The sequence below is a fragment of the Acromyrmex echinatior genome, chromosome 3 (assembly GCF_024713525.1).
Source record: "Acromyrmex echinatior isolate Ae372 chromosome 3, ASM2471352v2, whole genome shotgun sequence".
NCBI lineage: Eukaryota > Metazoa > Arthropoda > Insecta > Hymenoptera > Formicidae > Acromyrmex > Acromyrmex echinatior.
Window position 1 is genome coordinate 8,685,171 of NC_141854.1, and position 19,378 is coordinate 8,704,548.

Sequence of the window (19,378 nt, forward strand, 5' to 3'; positions counted from 1 at the left end):
ACTATAATTTTGCAATAATATAAATTAATAAAAAATTCAGTTTTAAGAACTCAGACACTTAATGTAAATGTAAAAAACATGTATGCATAAAAGTATTAAATCTTTAAAGATTTGTAATATTATGCATTTAAATTCATATATGATTAGAGATAATTATTTTCATTTATCTATACGTGATTAGAGATAATTATTTTCATTTATCTCTTTGAATAACACTGCTAAATTAAGATATTTCTTCGATATTTTGTCGATTATTATACAGCATATCTTTAATTTAATAACTTTAACAACCAATTTAATTTTGTTTTATAAAATATTGTAATTAACACATTAAAGGCAAGACACCTGTCATTTTTAAAAAAATTTTAATAGGAAAATCTTAATAGACTTCGTTTTTGCATAATACAAGTATATAAAAAAGAAGAGGGCTTCTCTCAAATGATACAACGGGAGCGACATTCGAGAATGGAACAATAAGAGGAACTTGTCTGGTTATCCCGCCATCGCAAAACGCAGATGCAACTCCTTGCCGAAGCAGTCGAGATACACCTGCTGCATTTCCCTCTGTAACCAGTTCTCAAAGGCAGCCATGAATTATTTAGAACCGTTGCGAACGGAATACAAAGAGTTTTCCTACTTATTCTCTTTATAAACGAAGTACAGATCGCTACAAACGTCGTGTCACTTTGAAGAATTCAATGCATTTTATAGTTGAAACATGACGGATAAATCAATCGATAAAAGTATCTTGCTTTACAATTTTTTTCTACAGATTATTTCTATAGATTTTTTTCTAGAGATTCTATATATTAATCGCCAATTTTAAAAGGATGTATTTTTATAAAGAGATCTCTTTTCGTTAATTTGCATAAAAAATAATCATCAGAAAATAACTTATTCATTCGAGTATAATAAATATTATTAAAACAAATAAAAATTAAACAATTAATTGTAAAAAAATTTATACATGCTACTCTATGTCGAACCAACTCTCACTGAAAATGATGTTTTCAATAATAAATATAGTGAGAGCTGATTCAGTAGAGAGTCAGATGATATCTTATCCTAGAAGATAAGTTACATAATGACTTTACGAAAGTGCAAGAAGTTCTTTCTTGATCGCGCTTTCGATGACTCTTAAATTTACTTAATACTCTTTAAATACACGTGTTGGGAAATGTTAAGAAAGAATCGGACTTTGCTCACTTCGAATGCCACGCGAAGATAAATCGTGTGCTTCAAACGGAATATAGCTGACTTAATATCGCGATAATGATTGATTCCCTTAAAATTTTACCGTAGCCTAGGATAGAGACTGATGCAAAGGAGAAGACGATTTATCATGTTCGCTTATATGTTAAACTCATTTAGCACGAGAAGCACTCGCTTGCCAAAGCGAATCTGACATTGCTGATTAATGACACTCTGAGTCGCATCGTGATGATAACAATAAGTAACGGAAGAGTCATTGTTGAATATCGATTCTAGAAAAGTATGACGCGCCGCGTGTTAATTATAAATAAATCCAACATCATCGAAGAGGCACTCTACCACATAGCGTAACACGTACTATCGCAAATCTAAATAGAAAAGGATGGATACTGCATACTTTTCAGTAAAATCCGTCAACTCGGTCGAATCCGTGACAAAAAACTCGTGGAAATTATTTTTAAAGAAATACGTAAAAATTATTTCCGCATTTGAGAAGAATTTAATTCTTCAAGAGCCAGCGATTTCCAACTATTTGTAATTCAGAAATCATAAACATTTTCATGGAAAGAAAGCTGAAAGTCGATTAGGAAGTACATACAAAAGTCGCAGTTCTAGGCACTACATGTACAAGAAATATTAAACAAACGTCAATGTGTTCAAATGACGACTAAAAGTCAGTCCTCCAGAACGTGATTGCATCGTAAAGCGTTTCGAGAAACGGCATTATCCACATTGAGAATGAAGAAAGTGCATTGCGAGGTGTCGTAAAGACGGGATGGTTATTCGCTCGGCTTCTATTACGGACTTATTATTCCTATTTTGCGGTCGGGATGGCCTCCACGATGAATCTTTACGGTCGACGCGCAAAAGTGGAACAATCGTTGCGGAAATCAGCATGTGGAGTCCTCCTCCGCGAGATCTACAGGGCTATCGCGAAAGTTGCCAGCGACGGTGAATCCATTTCGGCATTGTCGGCTTGCACTATTTACGACGCGGAATAGCCGTAGACATTTCGTGTGGAAGCGAGACCGCGATCGACCGCGATTGTCCTGAACAAATAAGGCACTGCACTTGAGGAACATGCCGATCCAGCCTGTAAGCTGGATCGCATGGCAGAAATTGGAAAGCGAGTCGGAGATCGAAATCATCAATAGGCAACGAGTTGCAGTACTAAGTAAATAGCATTGAAAGATACATACTTTATATATACTTTTGCCCATTTTATTGACCATGCGTCGCAATGCTTCATAAATCATGATCCGTTAAAGAATCAAGGCATCTTGAGAAAAATATGTAGTATACTCGATACATTTTTCCAGAATCCGACAATGCATAATGTTACCAATTTATCGTGCTTTCGAATTGATTGTAATTTTTTAAATCGATAGAAAATATATGTTGGTACGAGAAGGAAGAATCTTTTTTTGTAACAGTTGAAGGAAATTATATTACTCATTATTAATAGAATAAAAAGAATGTAGAATTTTCGTCTTTCAATCAATAGAGATTTTTTACAGCGATGTTACAACATTTGCCGTGGATACTCCATTTCTCGGAGAACGTTTTGAACGATTCTGAGCACGATCCTGAACACGCCTCGATAATAACTTCGACCTGAATGTACATTCCCGACGCGTTCTCCCATATATATGAGTACATACCTGTATCTTTAAAAAACCAGATGAGTTAACCATTTTTGATAAAGATAGAGAGAGAGAAACTTCTACATATACTTTATATATTTAGTATATGTGTGCTTCTTTAAAAAAAAACCGCTTAACGTGTATAGTTCTATAATAGAATTCCAATAATAATTAAGCAGAAACCAAGAAATTATTTGAATGCTTCGCGCATTTGCATTTTTACTCTTGATATTCGCGCTTCATCGTGATACGCTTAATTACGTTCTTAATCATAGTAACTGTATCTAAATGATATGTATCTCTAGATATCGGTAATAACCTGTATCTTATTCATACGACCTCTCAATTATCCTTTACCGGGAATGTTAATTAGCTATTTCAACTTCTTTGTGACATTTTTCTTCGAGATACACGTCGCGCGATAATAAGAAAATTAAAATCCAAAACAGCATTTATTTTATAAATAATATAATTATTTTCCTTCTTTTCCTTTAAGCACAGAAATTGTTAATCTCTAATTGCTAATCTCCTTACTAATCTCGTGTTGAAAATAAAAAATTTTTCGTGATAATATAATATTTTTCTTTTTATAATTAAATCTATTTTGTTCTAAATAATATATTGTCATATACAATTTTTCAAATTTATTAAATTAAATTACTGCATATCAAAATTTAAATTGTATTTATTGAGTTATTACTTTTTGATGCATTTTATTAATTTTCGATACTAAATATATCTCAATAATTAAAACTAAACAAATCTTAATTTATTTCAACACTTAATTGAGAACGATTAATAAATTTATAGCAATAAATAGCATCTTTTATAATTTTTTAAAAATGATCACTAGAAGAAATATCATCAAAAACGTAATATTTCTCTTACTACAATTTATTTTACGATTCACTGAAAAAAATATTCTGGTTAAACCAACAAAAAGACCCAACCAGAATGGCATTTTGGTGAAGCCAAATAGCATTTCTGGCTATTACAACCATTTTCTAGTTAATATAATCAGAAATTCTATTTGGCCTTACCAAAATGCTGTTCCGATTAAATTTTCATTGGTTTAACCAGAACATTTTTCTCTGTGTTTTATTAAGCTGATCTCTATGATTCATAAAAAACATTCATAACGAAGTCCACATTAACATATATATATATGCACTTAGTAAATAATAAACTAAATCTAAATCAAATTTAATACACTTTCTCGAGTTAAATTGTTTTAGTGCATTGTGTTTTACTTCCATTAATGATATATTGAGCAAGAGTACTGGTAACCTATCATAGAAATGATTGAAAATAACTGAAATTGGATGTAATTTGACGTTATAAATGTAACAGTGCGTCTGCCCAACCTGTTCTTCAAATGGCGGGGACAGCAGTGAAAGGAATGGAAATGATTATGCCGCACGATGTGCACGGGAGCGCGGTGAGAACAACGGTGACATCAACGGATACTTGGTTAAGGCGTTACCACTCGGCCTGTCGCCGATAGGGATCTCACAGACACCCATGCAGTGCTCCATGCAGTCTCCACCAGGAGATCCTATATGCACCGAACCGTAGAAAACAATTAAATGGCGAATCGCGCACTGCACTTTTCGTTTCTATCGACCAGTCATTGCGTATCGAGTCATGGCTATTCCGTTGATTGCGAAGAGAGACCGGCAACCCACTAAGACCTGTAATTCCGCGAGATTTTCTCGTGATATTTTGCTCCCTCGATTTGCAGAGCACTGAGATGCAACCAAGCTGGAGATCTAGCTCCAGCTCTGTTAAAGCCAGTTTCATATCGATAATATCGATGCGCCAATATTTATGACTTTAAAAGCAAGGGAATTTTCGCAGCAATTTACGTAAGCACGCACAAGATTGTAAGAATAAAAGTTCGCAAAATTCACTTATTTGTTTTTTTCTTTCTTGAAGGTTGATTGCAATTAGTTCGTGAATATTTCAGATTACTTTATACTGAAAATAAAAAGCGTACCCTTCATTTATTTACGTTTGTTGGAGCAATTGTCAGAAAATCGTTTATTGTTCGCTGAGATCGAGTACGAAGTTAAACGACGGGTTTAAAACGGGTTTTAAAAAGCCGCTGAAATAGGAAGTGTAGTTACAAGACAACGTTTGCGGTTTCCCGAGCTAGATCGACTTCTAGCGATCGTACTTAACGGAAGATGTATGGTGACATCTCTCTACTTCGGTCGAAGACTACCTGTACAATGAAATAACGGTCAGCTTTCCAACCGGAACCAATTTTGTTGAATGACCCTTTGTCGCCGACTTGTCTTTCAACGTTTAGAATGAGTCGGCGAATGAACGAAAAAGACGTAACCTTTGGTAAAAACCAAAGACAAATTGTTGGTGCGGAAACACGGAGAGTGACAAGCTTTATAAACGAATTAAGCCTTACAGAAGTTAGAACGGAAATCAACTGGAACGATGATCGCAAATCAATTGACATCAGTGGCCATTTTATCATTAACTTTATGATCCTCGTTAGATTTGTGTTTTAATTATCTTTTCAAGTATAAGACTTACTTTCCAAGCTAATTTATCAATCCAATTATCTTATATAACTAATTATCTGAGGCAACTTGTTTTATCAAAGAGTTGTTTTATAAATTAAAATCTTATCTTCTTTTATATAAACACTAATAGTTGGAGAAAGTAAATAACAAAATACGGAAATATTGAAACAAAAAACAGTAATAGAAAAGAAATACGAACAATCGGCGTTTTGCATACGCGGACACAATACAATTAGTTAATACAATTAGTCGAATGTGATTTTCATCATTATGTCGTCGATATCAATGTGCTATCATGGTTATGCAAAACTATGCAAAATGAAAGCGATGCAACCAGGTTATCGCGCATTCTGTTTTATCAGTTCTGAAAGTTATCCCCCAACGCACGCCCCTTCAAAGGAAACTCGATACGCGGCAGAGAAAACAAAGCCACAATAGACGGAGCCGAGACTTGAAGATGGCGGAAGTTCATGATAGCTGCTTCAAAAGCTATCGCATATCGGTGACAGACGTGAAGTCGGACGTGAGATAGAACTGATATACGTATATTCGCAATTAACGTGTGAAGGAATAGATTCTCACTTAAAAACGAGATAAAAAAGTGAAGCTTGTCGCATCATCATCAATAGCTTGACGCTATCTCTTTATAACTTATTCTAAGTAAACTAATAATGAATTCAACCCACTGAAATGCGCCACCAGTGCTTATTAAAACCATTGTTTACTGATTTAATATGTGTAAAAATAAAATGCAAATATTTCAAATTATAAAATGTAGATTTTACTTAACAGCACAATAAAATGTATTAAGGGTTTCATGGTTTAATCCGTTCTCTATCTTTACATTAAACACATTATTTTTATGTCAATTTAAGAAAAATGGCTTTAATAAGCACCAGTGCGTATCGAGCATCCAACTGAATTTATACTGTAAGTCAATTTTACTTTTGTTATACGTCGAATAGAAACCCAGAGACGTCGAGCTGTAATAATGAAACCGAGGGAGGTGTAAGGCTGATGATGAGATAACGTGGGAACTCGAATCCGCCTCTGTTATCTGGAGAACACGGCCGTCAACTGACGCGGACGGGAGAATCAAGTTATCGCTCGTCCGCCTGCGCACGACAGACGAATTCCATTAAACGCCATATCACGGCCTTGTAAAGCATGCCCCTCAAAGCGTGCGTGCAAACGCGCATGATACAAGCACGCGGTCTGCACTAAAATGTGACAACGAGATGCGGCAACGAAATCTTTTCGCTTCATTTACCAAGCGTTATTTTAAATTGTAGCGAAAAAAAAAAACAAAAGGAAGGAAATCTGTCAAAACTTACAAAATATAAATTAACCACATATTTTATATCGATGATTTATAAATATGTTTCTATCTTTTATATCTTCTCATAGAGCTCTGAGAAAATTAACAATTTTTGTCTTTTGCTGTTCTTCTGTAAGGTTGATATATGAAGTACTTGAGTAAAAAGTTATTAAAGACCAATATTCGACGATTTTTAGTAATTAATATCTTGTTAATTATTGCGAAAATTGCAAAATAGTAAAGAACTTTTCGATTTAGTTTAGTCCGCTCTACCTGCGCACGAAATATTTGGTGGAAATTATGAGGCACCCTGTATATATTTAAGAAACATCTCATTGTACATAAAAAAGCTCGCACTGAAAAACTAATTGATATTCGTTTGCGTATATTTTCGATGATTTTTTAAAACGAAAACAAATGTAGAAAAAAGTAAGGAATTAATTAAATTTCATAATAAAAATTTCATTATAAAAATATACATTTACTGATAATAGCAATTCAATATTTAATTTTAGTCTTTTTTTAAATCTCGAGTTAAACGTTGAAGTTTTTTTTTGTATAATATCGGAAAATACAGTCCCTTTCCCTAGAACGAAACAGCATCATTTTTTGAAGTTCATATATCCGAAACGCGATGCGAATATCATTGTCTCCTCCGGCAATAATAAATCGCGTCGGTATCGAACGACGTGAAAGCAACTTGCGTTGAAATCGGTGCCCGAGGTTTCTCTGACAAAAAGTGAAAACGCGAATAGGAGTCGACAACCTCGACGCGAAAATATAAAGCAAGGAGCGGCAAAGTCGAACAGGCTGTCGACCGATTGATCTCGTCAATAAATGACAGCAACTCTTGGTGGCTCTCAGATCGACGATGAAGAGACGCATCCGCGAGATATCATTCATGCGTGTCAACATTGCGCGACGATAAGGACTATAATCTGTTATCAACTCCGTTTCTACGAGAATTTATATTTTAAACACTCGCATTAAGTCTGTTTATTCATTCTATTTCTAATTAAAACTTCCATATCAAGATACAGGATTAAAGATATTTATTTTTTTACATTTTCATAAACAAGAATAAGTCATCTTCTTCTCCCTCTTTCTTCCTTTCTCTTATTGGTAATTCTTAATATGTTAAAGAAGATATAATTATATTATAAAAAATTGCCATTAAGATTACAAATCGATAAATAATAACACGTTCTGCGAATATAAATTTTTAATATAAAAAGAATAGAATCTCTCTTAAGTAGTGTAATACTTTTAAATTTTTATTGAAAAAAAAAAATAAAATTTAGTACCAGTACCAGTTATATTATTAAAAATTTGTACTGCAATTGCTTTTGCGTAATAATAGAACATTTCTATCAATTTAATAGAAATTATCATATATAGCATAATGCAACAAATTATGTATCAAATTAACAGTATAGTTTTTTAAGTAGCTCTCTCGAGGCATTAGAAATGCGGGATTATGACGCGATCTCTCGCGCTATCGACACGATCACATCCATGATGAGAATGCTGTACAAGTGTCGGCAACCTCATCATAAAACGAGGTGTCATTTCGAGTTCTCGTCTTCGTCATCCGGCCGAGAACCGGTTCTGGCCGGCTGTCCGCTTGAGGTTCATTGATTCCCGATGATCCCGCGAAGCGACTTCCTGTCTACCAGTGAAAAAAGATGACCCTATCGCGCTTTTGTTTTGGTCTTTTATCAATCTTTTAATACCGTCTCACTAGCTAACGGCCCTCTCTGCGCGTGAAAGAGTAACCACATTCATGATTTACGCTCAATCAAATCAGCTCTTTGTGCTAATTGGAGTTGATCGTTAGAGGAAATTCTACGCGGGAAGTTATCTGCGCGATTGGAAACGGACAGCACTCATCACTGAACATTCACCACGCCTAAACCCGTCACTACGGCCTGGAAACCAGTCGACCTGACACGTTTTGCACCGAGAGAACAAAAACCAGATTGCAAACTGACGTCGTCCATTGAATCGGGTATCTAGAGTAAGATACGTATGATGATTTAGTCCCAGAGCAGGACTATCAGATATTTATTAATATTATGTATATTACGTGTTCATATAATATACATAATTCATATACAGGTATATCTGCACGTAAAAATGTAAATATATAATCTTTTTAAAGTAAGAAACTGTTCCAAGATTTTTTTCGCCATGAATTTGAGTCTATTCTTCTTCACTTAAAATTTATTTCTTTACTTTATTATAATTGATTATTTAATGGATCTCTAAATTTTATCTACATTTTACACAAGAAAAAATCTAATAGCGATTAGACGCATTGGTGCCTATTAAAGCTATGTAAAAGTGAAATGCAAATATTTTGAATGATAAAATTTTATGTAACAGCATAATAAGGTGTATTGAGTGATTTTACAGTTTAACCGATTTCTATATTTATAATCAACATACATCTTCGCGTCAATTTGTGTACAATGGCTTTAATACACTGAGTCCAACCAATTCGTTATATAAATGTGGGTGTTTTTTTAGCACAAATTTACTTATTAACACTGTAATATTTACATAAATTTCTTTTTAATCTATTTCTCTTTGTCAATGTTAAGATTTTTTAAATCCTAATTACATTTACATTCACAGTTCAGCGATTCAGCGATTCATTAAGCACTGCTAATAAAACAATCTTTTATCGATTACATACTAGTTAATAACTCGTATCAGGTACCAGCTGGTACACTTATGTTAGCTAGACATTCATAATCCACCGCGACCGGAAATTCTGTGTCAAGGTAAAAAGTGTATCGCGTAAAAAGAGATCGACAACATTGACAGGAATCTCGATTAATGTCTCAACCGAATGAAATGTTTACGTCCAATTATACCGCTGTAAGAAGCAAATTCCTCGGGAATACGCGTAACAATAAAAAAATAATTGCGGGGCAAATGTTCATAAATAAACGTTCATAAATAAACGTTTCTCTGCGTTGTGTATTCGCTCACAAAGAAAATATCAAGACTACCGAATCAAGTACGTTTAATATTTCACGCTTGACACTGAGCGGCGGGTTTCAGCATCAGAGAGGAGTTCCCGTCTGTAAACGAGAAACTTTTGAAATTGAAACGAAGTGGATACGTTCAGTTCAATTACATATGTGGGTCACGTTTATAGAGAGGTCAGCCATCCAAACGGAGGTAAACTTTCGCAATAGCCCTTAGGTATCTCATACATACGAAGAAGCAATTATCCCCAATAGTTTCTAAATAGAATACAAAGATAACAGAACAAAGAATGTCTGTTGTCTATTTATAATAGTATTATCGTAATCATATTAATAATAAAATGAAATGAAAAACTTCATTCTTATAATTAACGCGTTTCATTACATTGTCTATCATATTCAATATTTATGTGGGTATGCAGAGCAAAATTAATTAAATTAACATGGATGAAATAATAACAATATTACAATTAATTTACAATTCCAATTTTCATTGATTGCTATAACATATATGTTATACGCGAGTAATTTATGTATGTATTATCCACAAATACACTTTTAATATTATAAGAACATTAATTATTGATACATCAATATTTTCATTGAGATAAGAATTAATATCTGAAGTAGCAGTATATCGCATAATAAAAAATGTATAATATTATAACGTAAATAAATTTTGTATGTGATCATCTTTTACATATATTTATCACTAATTTTGCAATGTATAGTGATAAATTTTGCATTAAGTGCTACAGCTATCAACTCTTCAGTCAATTCAAATTACCTGATAATATAATTGTAATTCAAAATAATGTAACTCAAATTTAAATGCCATCAATTCCTCTTAACTGTAATACTGCATCAATAAAGATCAATCGATAGAAATAATCAATAAAGTTAACAGCGTTAGAAACGCGTATATTTAACGCAACCGTACAGCCTAAGCCGTAGTAGTAATGACAATGAGATTTTGTAAAAAAAAAAGAAACATACGGATGCACGTGGAAACAACGTGATTCCAAAAGGGGTTGCTCAGTGTCGTTCGACCACGTAATGAAATTCGGCAAAGTGACCACGCGTCGCGACGCGCCCATAAATGGCGCGGGCGGTGGTCCGCGACTGTATAACCAACCCCACCACGGTGTAATGGTCGAGACCAACGGGGCTTTTCCAAAAATAGAATGACGACGACGAGAGACGTCCCGACGTCTTCGTCGTCGTCATCGTCGTCGTCGTCGTCGTTGATAGGAAAGGAGCAACGGTGTTCCCGACGTCGCGATGTTCGTTCGCGGTGCAGGACGCATTTCGACATGCCACGTTTCGTGCAGTAATAGATTTGAATGCAACAATTGTGCAGTGATACAATTGTTTTTTTTTGTTTCTGCAAGAGGTTGATTCGATTACTTAAAACCTTTATTTAAATTCGCGAAGTGCTGAAACAAAAGTGCGTTCACTATTATCAAATTTGTCTGTTCAAAATTTATTAATATTGTTAATAATTAATTTGCATCATTAAATAATATGATTGAATAATATAATTAATATAGTTAAACATGTAATGTTGTTATACATTGAATGAGAAAAGGTATAATTTTAGTATATTTCCTGAAATATTTGTAATATCTCTTCTAAAGATAATTTAGAAAGAATAAAATTTGAAAAAAAAAAAACAGAAAAATGTGGCAGAAATTAATAAACTTTTTATTTTCTATTTACAATAACACACTTTTTCACTTCTTATTTTTTATGATTACTTTAAACTTCTCGTATATTTAGTTTTCTAAGAAGAATCAGTTTTTTTCATTTCAATTTTATCTTTACAATAACAATAATAATAAAGTATATTTATTATGTTATATATATCTATTATTTTATTAAAGTGTTAAATGTTTTAATTAATATATTTTCTGCTTAATAAGATATATTTTTTTGCATTAATAGTACCACGTTCTTCTTTCTGTTCTTCTTCTGTTTCAAGGATCCATTTGAATTAATTTCCGTTCCTACTGTGCGAGTATCGCGATTCATAGCTTCAAGTACACACGCGAAAATCAATTTGCGAGCTAATTTATTAGCACACCCACGAAAGTTCACACTGCGGTAGACATCAAAGGTATTTGCGCCTACACACGCCGAGTCGATCGCACTTTTGCAAAAATCACCGCGAGTTAACGCTAATGCACGTGGCGGGATCGGAGGCAAGACTATTTATAATTCAGACACATCGTCCGAGCACACGCAGCAGTACCAGAAATAACAAATTCGAAGTCGTAGGTCACGCGAATAAGACAAATAAGGAGATGACACCTATTCTGATAACTGCTGACCGATATATTCGATTTTAATATGCTCATACAAAATAAATATTTAACTAATTTTATATATATATAATTAGTTAAATATAAGGAAAGTAAAACGATGCATATATAAAAATTTATAATTAATTTCAAAATATTCAATAATTAGTAATGACAACAGCGACAAAATTTACATATGCTATAATATCAATCAGATCTTTGAAAAAAATAGATTGTCTCCTAAAAAAGCTTCTAGAAAATTATTCTATTCTCAAGTATGTCTCCGAACACGTAAAGATTTTACTTGAAACATTTAGTAAAAAAAAACATACATCATTATAATCATATATTATCTTTAACATCTTTTCGAGAGTTTACTGTAAGTTTGCTGTAAAATGAGAAATAAACTATTTCTTAAGAAGATTTTTTTAAAGCTTCCCTATAACGAGACAAAGCAGTATCTTCCATTTTTTGTAATTTGTGGACAAATAGAGTTTATATCAAATAAAACATTCTAATGTAATTTTTAACATAATTTGAACTTAGCTTTCAAAAATCGAGCGTAATTTTTTGATTAATCCAATTTCCTATCGACTGATCAAAGCAACGCTACAAGGAGAGAGCTCGAGCATAATTGATTCGTGTGGGAGGAGACAGCACTGTTTTCGCTAGCACTGAAAAAATATAGCACCGGAAGAGGTTGGGCGGTTAAGAAAGTTCCTGCTGTCTGTCCGGTCGCACATAGGGCAATTGTGATGTCGACCAATTAAACCACGACCCACGCCTAATTTTTCTTTTCGCGCTGGTCCAGCCTCTTCCGCATCGATAACATCTTCGTCATCCCATCCCCGAATCATTCAGCACTTCGCCGCTGTTGCGTGTATTTTAATACTTCATTGCATGTAATAGACGTACACTATTAAATTCATAACAACAAATTATATTCAATTTGAGTTATTTTTCATTATTTCTACAGATCGCCACTGCTCTTGCTCAATATGTCAATATTGTTAATTTAACTGAAACAATAGAGTCAAATAATTTAACACAAGAAAATGTATTAAATTTAACCCAAATTTAGTTCATTATTTATTAATGCATACATTAATGTGGATATTGGTATATTTTACGGTGAAACTAACAACAGAAATTGATTGATTTGCATTTTGACACATATGGAAGTTAAAAATAACAAAATGTTACAGTTCAAGAGAGAGTGGGCAGCCATTGAACTTTTGATATTTAACAGTGCATATACGTGTTGCGAAAGCATCAGAAAGCATCACAAAAAATTCAAATAACATCATTTGACACGTGGAGTATCGGCTGAAATTTTATAGTACCCAGAATCCATCCATCCCAACACGCCTCGTGTCGCTTGAGTCACACTTGTATGAGATAAAAAAAAAGCATATGCGCACATACATCAAACCAGATGTATTTCGAAGATCAATCATAGCCTGTACGTCAATCATAGTCTCAACACAGACAATTTATACCCGTAAAATGTTTGCTTTATTTTCGTTTAAAACCTGGATCAACTAAACTTTTTTCTGAAAATACGAACAGAATGTCCAAGAAAGCTCATCCTTAAGAATAAATTCGCCGTTCAATTTAGATTCAATTTTTCTTTGTTCACTCTTTCTTTAATTATTTTATCTATTTCGAGCGACAATGTACAGGTTCACGATAAATATTATTTCAATCGCGTAAGAATAATTCCATAGAAAATCTTGCTGCTCTGTGTATGTTTAGAGTTCTCTTGTACGACGTATCTTCCGTGATCGACAATCGTCTTGGTCGTTCGTATAATTACATCAACATTATCTATTAGCTACGATTGTTAAGTCTATGACAATGACCCTTCTTTTCCAATCATACAACTCGTCTAGCGTAGCTGACGGAATATCGAATACTGATAGAAATACCGCAAGAACCGTGACTTGTTATACTGTACTATTTCTACTGTTTAAATACGGAAACGTTAACGATAACGTAGATGAAAGGAGGGCAGTGCACCGTATATCTTTTTTTATATCTAATAATTGGGCAAGAATATTTAATTTGAATCTTTCATCGCTTCTCTATCTCAAAAGTATTTATAGAAAAATAATAGTTTCTTGTAAAGCCATGCAATTATCTCATTAGTAGTATCAGCAATATATAAATTAAAAAACTTCTGATAGTATACACTCTATTAAAGTTAACGTTATTCTTTATATTCTTAATTTCGCGCAGAGGCCGATATTAAAAACGCACTCTGACACAGTATTAAACAGCCGTTATATAAAACATAAAAAACGTTTAAGAGCCGCTATTTTTTTGCTCCATTCTTACATCGCGAAACCAGTTTCTTTTATCAAAGATGCAGACTTACCACATGGCTTGAACGGACACTGGCTTGAAGATGTGTTGACGGCCACAAACGCTGACCTTGAAACCCCTGAAAGATAAAATCCGGAAGTGAGACCGCGATGACCTTTAGGAACCATGTTGAATAAGATACGTAATACTTTTTTACTAAAAGACTACTTAACCAATGAGAGAAAATTATTACTGTTTTAAGATGCTTTTACTGTGTAAATTATTTAATTCGTAAAGAATGTAGAACGTAAAGTAGTCTGGAATACTAGAATCATATTAGAGCTTTAATATTTATGTTTTCAGGTAACAATAAACATAATTCAAAGGATTTTAAAATAGTAGACACAGTTATATATATGTTTTTAGCAAAATAATATCTTACATAATTCCTATTGTGTAAATTTATTAGAGCACAATTAATAAAAACGTTCTTACATTTTTATCACGGAAAAAATTCAAATTTTAATTTAAAAAACACGCATTCCTAGATTTAATTGTTTGATTTGCTTTTTCATCTCTAAAAATCTGTAAAAATTTGTTATAATGTATACTTGTTATCTTAAATAAATATAATTTTGTTATGTTATGTATTATTAAATGTATTATTTTTTTTTCTTATTTTTTCTTACTTTTCGAAATTATACATGCTGCATGAATTGTCTGCATAGACTGGCTACAGTCGTAAGTATATAAATTATGAAATAATTTTTGATTACATTATCATTGCAACAAACGGTTATTTTCATAAACCATTTACATTTAAATGTTAAATCGTTTCGTATGTAAACGGTTATCTTCTCGTAACCCCTATTTAAATGCTAAATTATTAATAGCACAAAGAACGAGCATCATATGCATTTTAACTGGAATTGTTCTACAAAGACACTTCATTATACAAAGTTGCAGAGCTTTTTGAGGTCACTTCTATATTAATTCCAATTTTATTTTTATTAACTTTTCAGAGAATTAATATTCCGTTCGTGACACCGCGAAATGGTTTGATTCGACGTTACATAAGTAATATTGATTCAACGGAATGGACGATCAAACTGACGATTTTGCTATTTCAAGCGGACGATTGTCGTTACGCTAGCGAGCAAAGCGACGATGCTTCAAAACTGCAACGGTAATGCAATTCTCGCTATTACGACACGAGAAGGGGCGCGCATTCACCGCACTGCCATTAATTATGCATTATGTAAAGGAGATCGCGGGTATCGCGAATCGCGAATCGCTGCCGTAATACGCGCCGGCTAGATTTCCGGGAAATCCTTACTGATTCTACGATCGTCTTTTCCAGAAAGGAACGGTACTCACGTCAAACTTCGTTTCACATACGCTGCACGGCCGTGCTATTCGAAGCATATCGCTTTCCCTCATTCGCAAATATTAGAAGCAAGATCAGATTTAATAACGCGCTTTGGCTAACGTCGCTTTGGTACATCAATGATTTTGTTTTATTTGCAGGCGGTAAAAAGTTAATGGACTTTCAGAAAATTTGAACAAGATAAGAAGCTTATTTTACATCTATTTTCGATTGCATACATGTTTAAATTGGTGTCAAATTATATAATTTCAGTTATTTTTGATCATTTCTATAAGTCGCTACTGCTTCTATTTAATATATCGCTAATTTAACTGAAACAATGGAGAGTTAAACAACTTAACTCAAGAAAATGTATTATATTTAATTCAATTTAGTTTATTATTTACTAAGTGCATACCTTAATATGGACATTGTTTATATGGACTTTGAAACTAATCATAAAAATGGATTGATTTACATTTTGATATACATAGAGGTTAAAAATAATTAAGTTATTTAACTCAGAGTGATATACTTTTGGTATCTATTGACGTACTATTCCTTGATATCTAATAGTGTTAACAAAAACTACAACAATGTTGAAATGAAATTAATTCACAAAAGTTTATCCTGTAATTTTCTTTTGTAGCGTTTTGTATTTGTTACTCTCAACCCAATAAATCAATCAATATTACTTTCTCAGACAAATATTGCTCGTAAAATTTATGACAACTACGATAGGGACAGTTAGGCGTACATAAAGCTGCGCAATAAAGCGATATCGAAATTTGCACCTTACGCAATCAAGATATTCGCGGCAGGTTGCAGTTACGTGAACAAACAAACGAAGAAAAAAAAACAAGATGTCGAGCATCGCCGCGAGCGATTTACCAAACGCAATCGCGAACAGTTACGCAAAAGTGCCTCGTGGGTAGGAATTTGGGTGTGTTGCATGTAACAACGTTGAGGATTATTCGCGTAGTGATCTCTTACTCTCGTAAAGAAGTACAAAAAAAGTACGGACGGAAAAAAATGCAATTTTCAGTCCTCCGCCCCCTCCGACGCGAAATTACTCGTCTCGCACCGTTATCATCCAGATCGTAAAACGGACGCTCTCCTTCTTCTGCTTTCAGATCGTAATTCGCCTCTCTCGCCGATTACAGTTACTCTACGCACATTCTGCGAACGAATTTTATAGCTGGTCCTTCGTGCTTCTTCGAGATACGCGAATAGACGTTCAGAAATTCTCGATTTTCGAATCGCCCAATGCAGTTAAACGGAGTAGAGTTTCTTTGAAAATTGATTACATTCTTAGATATATTCCATACTCTCTAAGTTCTTTGGAATGGAATTCTCATTCTAAAGAATGAAAATTGAGTCGGTCTTGAAAGAGTGACTCAATCTTCAATCTTTAACAGTAAGATCTCATTTTTCGGTTAGACAACAATTAACAATCAATTCATTCTAAAAGTTTTAGAGAGTACATACACGCAACGGTCCATCGTATCCTAAGTTTTGTAATGTTTTAATAATAATATCACAATTCAGAATTCTTACATTATAACTACAAAAAAAATTACTTGGATATTTATATGATGATGAATTATATGAAGAAAAAAAAATAATAAAGCAATCATTGTAATTTCTTCGAAGAATAAACTTGATGTTTTGTACAATATTTTATTAAGTTTTAATATAAAAAATTATTTTGAGGACAATTTGAAAAAATGTTTAATTATCTACGTATGTCATCAAATAAAAATAGAATATTCAAAATAAAATGCTCAAATACACATTTATTATGGTATCAAAACTCTAAAATAAAAGTGAAGCTTTGAAAATTGTTAAAAGAGTATTGTACGTTTCATAATGTTTAAGTAGTAATAAACTAAATAAAACGCTGCAATTTATAAACTCCCCCAAAGATTTAAAACCTAATCTATGTGTTCTTTGCTTCCTATTTTTTGTTTTTTATCTCATTTTTTATTTCTTTTTCCTTCTTTGCGACCGTTTTATCGACAATCGTGTTTCTTTTTACATGTTCTTATCTCTTTCAAAGTTTGTCAATTCTTTTATCTCAGGCAACAGAAAAGTGTAAAACGCAAGAAACAGGAAACAAAGAGCACATTGTAGATTAGGCTTAAAGATTTTACACACTACGCGATCTAAAAAGTAAATCTTTTCATAATTACAATTTAAGAATTCTGTGTGAGTTATGACATTTATTACTTAAACATTACGAAACGTACAACAATTCTTTAACAATTTTCAAAACTTCATTTGTATTTCAATATATTAATGACAAATGAAGCTACCCACAAATTGAAGATTAGCAAATAAAATTGAAGAAGAAACAGCCTTTCTTATATTCGAAGCAAGAGTACGTAAATTTATAGAAAACAATGTTCAACGATTAAACAACCAACCTAATTGATGCATAGCCTCACATTAATTAGAATTAGCGCTACTCTGGCTCTATCGTAATGCCAATGTAAATTAAGCTTGCAAATATTTGTGTTATAGAGAATAAAGCTCAATCTTTCGTAACACTCGTTAGTTCATTTAATTTATCCAGCGCACATAATCAGTCAGTTGCACTTTACATGTGTATCAATAAGACACGTCGATATCATAAGACCGATGAAGTATAACCGTCACGGCATTGAACGTGTCAACTAAATTCTCTGGCTACATTGCGTGTGAAGTAACATAGTTAAGACTATATGTAATCTATCCGGAAAGAGACGGTAAGAAAGACTGAGCAAGCCAAACTGTTGCTGCAACCGACAGTGTTTCAACCGATCGAGAAAGCGAATGACGTATTGCAACTCTAACGCGCGAAGGGACTCTAACTCTCTCGCGAGTTCGCGACAACCGCATCAAAATGAAAGAGAAAAAGAGAGAAAGGAATGGAGCAAGAGAAGAGGAAGATGAAGAAGAGAGAGACGGTCGTCCGCGCCCTGAGGGTCATCGACATCGTAGGAACGCGAACTGACCGGCGTTCGTGCTCATTTTCTTTTCTCAGTCCTTTTCTTTCTCCTTTTTCCTTCGCCACGCATCGAGTTGTCCATCCATCCCACTATCCCTTTATCGCTAATTTCGCGAGAATTGCTCACCCGACCGGACACGAACTTCGCGCGCGTCGCCCAGTCAATGTGCTCTCGCGTGAATAAGCTCCTTGCCCATAGCTATGGAAAATGACGAAGTGCTTTCTAATCGCGCGAAAAGCCACGTGTCAATATCGTTCAGACGCGATCGCAATCCTTTTGTTGGTGCAACACCGCCATTGAAAGTTCTGTGGCTGTTAACTCACTTAATGTGCCAATGTATCGGATATATTACGCGTATATTTCATTTTATATCATTTTAGAAACTATATTTCATTTTATATCCTTTTAGAGTCTAAACTGCATGATCGGAGAAAGTATCGATAGATACAAATAATGAATTAAATGAAAAAAAAAAGGAATAAAAACAATCATTATTGTAATCTCTTCGCAGATTAATGACTTGACATCTTATTCAACGCTTTGCTGAGTCTCATAAAAAATTATTTTAAGAGCAATTTTTCCTAAACTCTTCTAATTATCCAAATAAGATATAATTATTAAATCAAAATAAAACATTTATTATAATAAATTGTTATATAATTGATTAAAACTCAAGCAAATAACATCAAATGTGAGTAAGTCTAATCAT

General features: G+C 33.4%; 1 protein-coding gene across 2 annotated transcripts in view; it reads right to left on the reverse strand.

Annotated features, from left to right (window-relative positions):
• ssh (Protein phosphatase Slingshot) overlaps positions 1–19,378 on the reverse strand; it is a 141,639-nt gene that overhangs the window by 18,177 nt on the left and 104,084 nt on the right. For both annotated transcript variants that reach the window (XM_011056588.2, XM_011056587.2), the window contains one exon: positions 14,387–14,452. In XM_011056588.2, the coding sequence (XP_011054890.1) occupies positions 14,387–14,452 (66 nt within the window). The remainder of the gene's footprint in view (positions 1–14,386; positions 14,453–19,378) is intronic.